Here is a 2,287-nt window from a genome sequence, read left to right on the forward strand (position 1 = left end):
GGCAGCCCCTTCCCTCCTGGAGCATCCCCCTCCCCTCGCCCGGCTCTGCCCAGCCAGCGCCTTCGACGGCTTGACTTTCCCAGCCCCTACGTGAGAGACGTGCAGCGTGACAGCAATTTAATGGATCGCCGTCAAAAGGCCAGCTGAAGGAATCACTGCAGCCGCCCCAGCCTCCCCTGGACGAGCAATCAGACAATCGCACTAATTATTTCACACCCAGGGAGCGTCCTTCCAGAGGATGCTCCCGCTCCCTCCAGGCATCGCGCTGGACGTGGTCTCCGTTATTCCTCCGTTCCCACCCAGCTTTGCAGCCCTTGCTCTTTGTTGCTGCTGAGGAATTAATAGCACCTCGCGTTTAAAATACCTTGAGTTAAAAAAGAATAAGCTAAAAAAAGGTCTAAATACCCGCTTTCCACGTTGCACAGCAAACGCTGCCCAGCATGGCTCGTTTCCGCCCCAAGAAAAAATAATTAGAAGCCACATTATGTTATTAATAAGCCCCTCGCTGCCTTAATATATGAAATATATTAGTTTTCTCCTCGGCCAAGAGGGAGGTGTCTCTGAAAAACCAGGTGAATGAAGTGGCAAAAAACCACTGCGTGCACAAGGGATTTCTTTCAGAGGTGCCAGTCCTTGAGAAAAATCAAACCACACAGACACACGTGCAAAGCATTAAGCCCAGAGACGTTTTGTCCCACTCTAAGCAAAGCCCTTTGGCAACCCAGATGTGCAGCCTGTTGCTGAAATCCATTTCCTCGGCAGCTCCCGCTACAGAGCTGCCCTTGCCAGGCACAGGCTGCATATCCCAACATCTGCTCCAGGGTGCCTGACCCACAGCCACGGGCAATAGCATCTGGCAAGTTCATAGGATATCTATTTTTTAAAAAAAATTATTATTATTGTTTAGGAGGGGAAACTTTCCAGCGAAGGTAAATAAACATCAGAAGCGACTTTAAACGCCTGATGAAGACAAGCGTCGGAAAGACTGATTCACCCAAGCCACTTCCATCCCTCGCCAAGCTGCGAGTGCCACCCCCTCCATCCCGGCTCCGCACATTCCTGCGACGCTCATTTAGAGCTAAGAGTTGCACAACTGGCAGGCTGTCAGTGTAGCTGGTGGGCGAGTTAAAGGACCTGCCTCCTGAGCCTTCGGATTGGATCATGAATCAAGATTTGGTTTATAGTAACACCGGGATGACCCAAGCATTCGATTTATATATATATATAAAACCACGGTTTCAACCACTGAAGGATCTTTCTGAGCTTCAGAGACAAGGGGAAACCACTGCAGAAGTTACAGCATTAATTTCTGCCTCCCCCTCCACCTGCCTCCTATCTCGTCCCCACAGGGTTAAGTGGTAAAGTGCAAACGGCTGGTGTTCGGTTGGGTTTGGCTTTTTTTTTTTTCCTAAATCCATTGCCCTAATCCTCCCTCCACGTCAAAAAAAAAAAAAAAAAAGAAAAATTTAGCACACTAATTGTACGGGGTTTGAAGCAAGCTGGTCTCGTGTAAGGTGTCCTGTCACATGGCAGGAGGGGTGTGGAACGAGATTATCTTTACGGTCCCTTCCAACCCGAACCATTCATGATTCGGTCATTAACAAATCCCCAAGCGAGCTGCTTGACACCGTGAAAATCCCAGCTGAGCTGGCGCCCGGGTGCGAGGTGAACAACCTGCTCCCTCTCCTTTTAATCCCAAGGCTGGGAGCGGAGAGTGGAAACTGGGCCACGCGTGTCCCAGCACCTCCCCGCATCCTGCGCTCGGCGGGGCCATGTGACGGCTGCACCTTCCTCCCGCTGCCAAGGGCTGGGAGTGAGTCACGGGATGGCAGCGAGTGGGATGCGGGCACGGGGAGGATGCTGGGGCACGGAGAGAAGGGAGGAGGGATGCTGCAGGGATGCTGAGAGGGCGCTGCAAAGAGCCCCGCCGGGGTGCGCGGAGAAAGGGGAGTGCTTCCCACCCATCCCATCCCTCCAGCCAAATCCCATCCCTCCGGGATGCTGCGGTGCCCGTACTCACAGCGGCGGGGCAGAGCCGGGCGGTTGTCATTGGGAAGCCAAATCTTCTGGATGCGGCTTTGCGTCAGCTCCATGGGCATTTTTAAAACAAAGGTCTTTTTGCGCTCCGCGTCCACCTTGATGCCTTTGCGGGAGGGAGGAGGAGGAAAAAAAAAAATGGGAGGGGGGGAAGGAGGTGGCGGAAATATATAATAAAAAATAAATAAAAAGGGGTTTTTTTTGCAGTCAGTGGTTTGGGCGAGCGGCTGCGGGGCTTTCAGATGCTGCT

The 2,287-nt window shown here is 52.5% G+C and overlaps 1 protein-coding gene across 7 annotated transcripts in view; it reads right to left on the reverse strand.

Annotated features, from left to right (window-relative positions):
* PFKFB3 (6-phosphofructo-2-kinase/fructose-2,6-biphosphatase 3) overlaps positions 1 to 2,287 on the reverse strand; it is a 38,432-nt gene that overhangs the window by 15,786 nt on the left and 20,359 nt on the right. For 5 of the 7 annotated variants that reach the window (XM_017740409.1, XM_008638394.2, XM_017740406.1 and 2 more), the window contains exon 2: positions 2,021 to 2,143. The exons of 1 other annotated variant lie outside the window; for it this stretch is intronic. In XM_017740409.1, coding sequence (XP_017595898.1) covers positions 2,021 to 2,143 — 123 coding nt within the window. Of the gene's footprint in view, positions 1 to 2,020; positions 2,282 to 2,287 lie in introns of those variants that run through there. One more of the 7 variants, XM_017740407.1, reaches the window with a different exon arrangement.

This window comes from Corvus brachyrhynchos, unplaced genomic scaffold (genome assembly GCF_000691975.1).
Source record: "Corvus brachyrhynchos isolate BGI_N302 unplaced genomic scaffold, ASM69197v1 scaffold307, whole genome shotgun sequence".
Classification (NCBI taxonomy): domain Eukaryota; kingdom Metazoa; phylum Chordata; class Aves; order Passeriformes; family Corvidae; genus Corvus; species Corvus brachyrhynchos.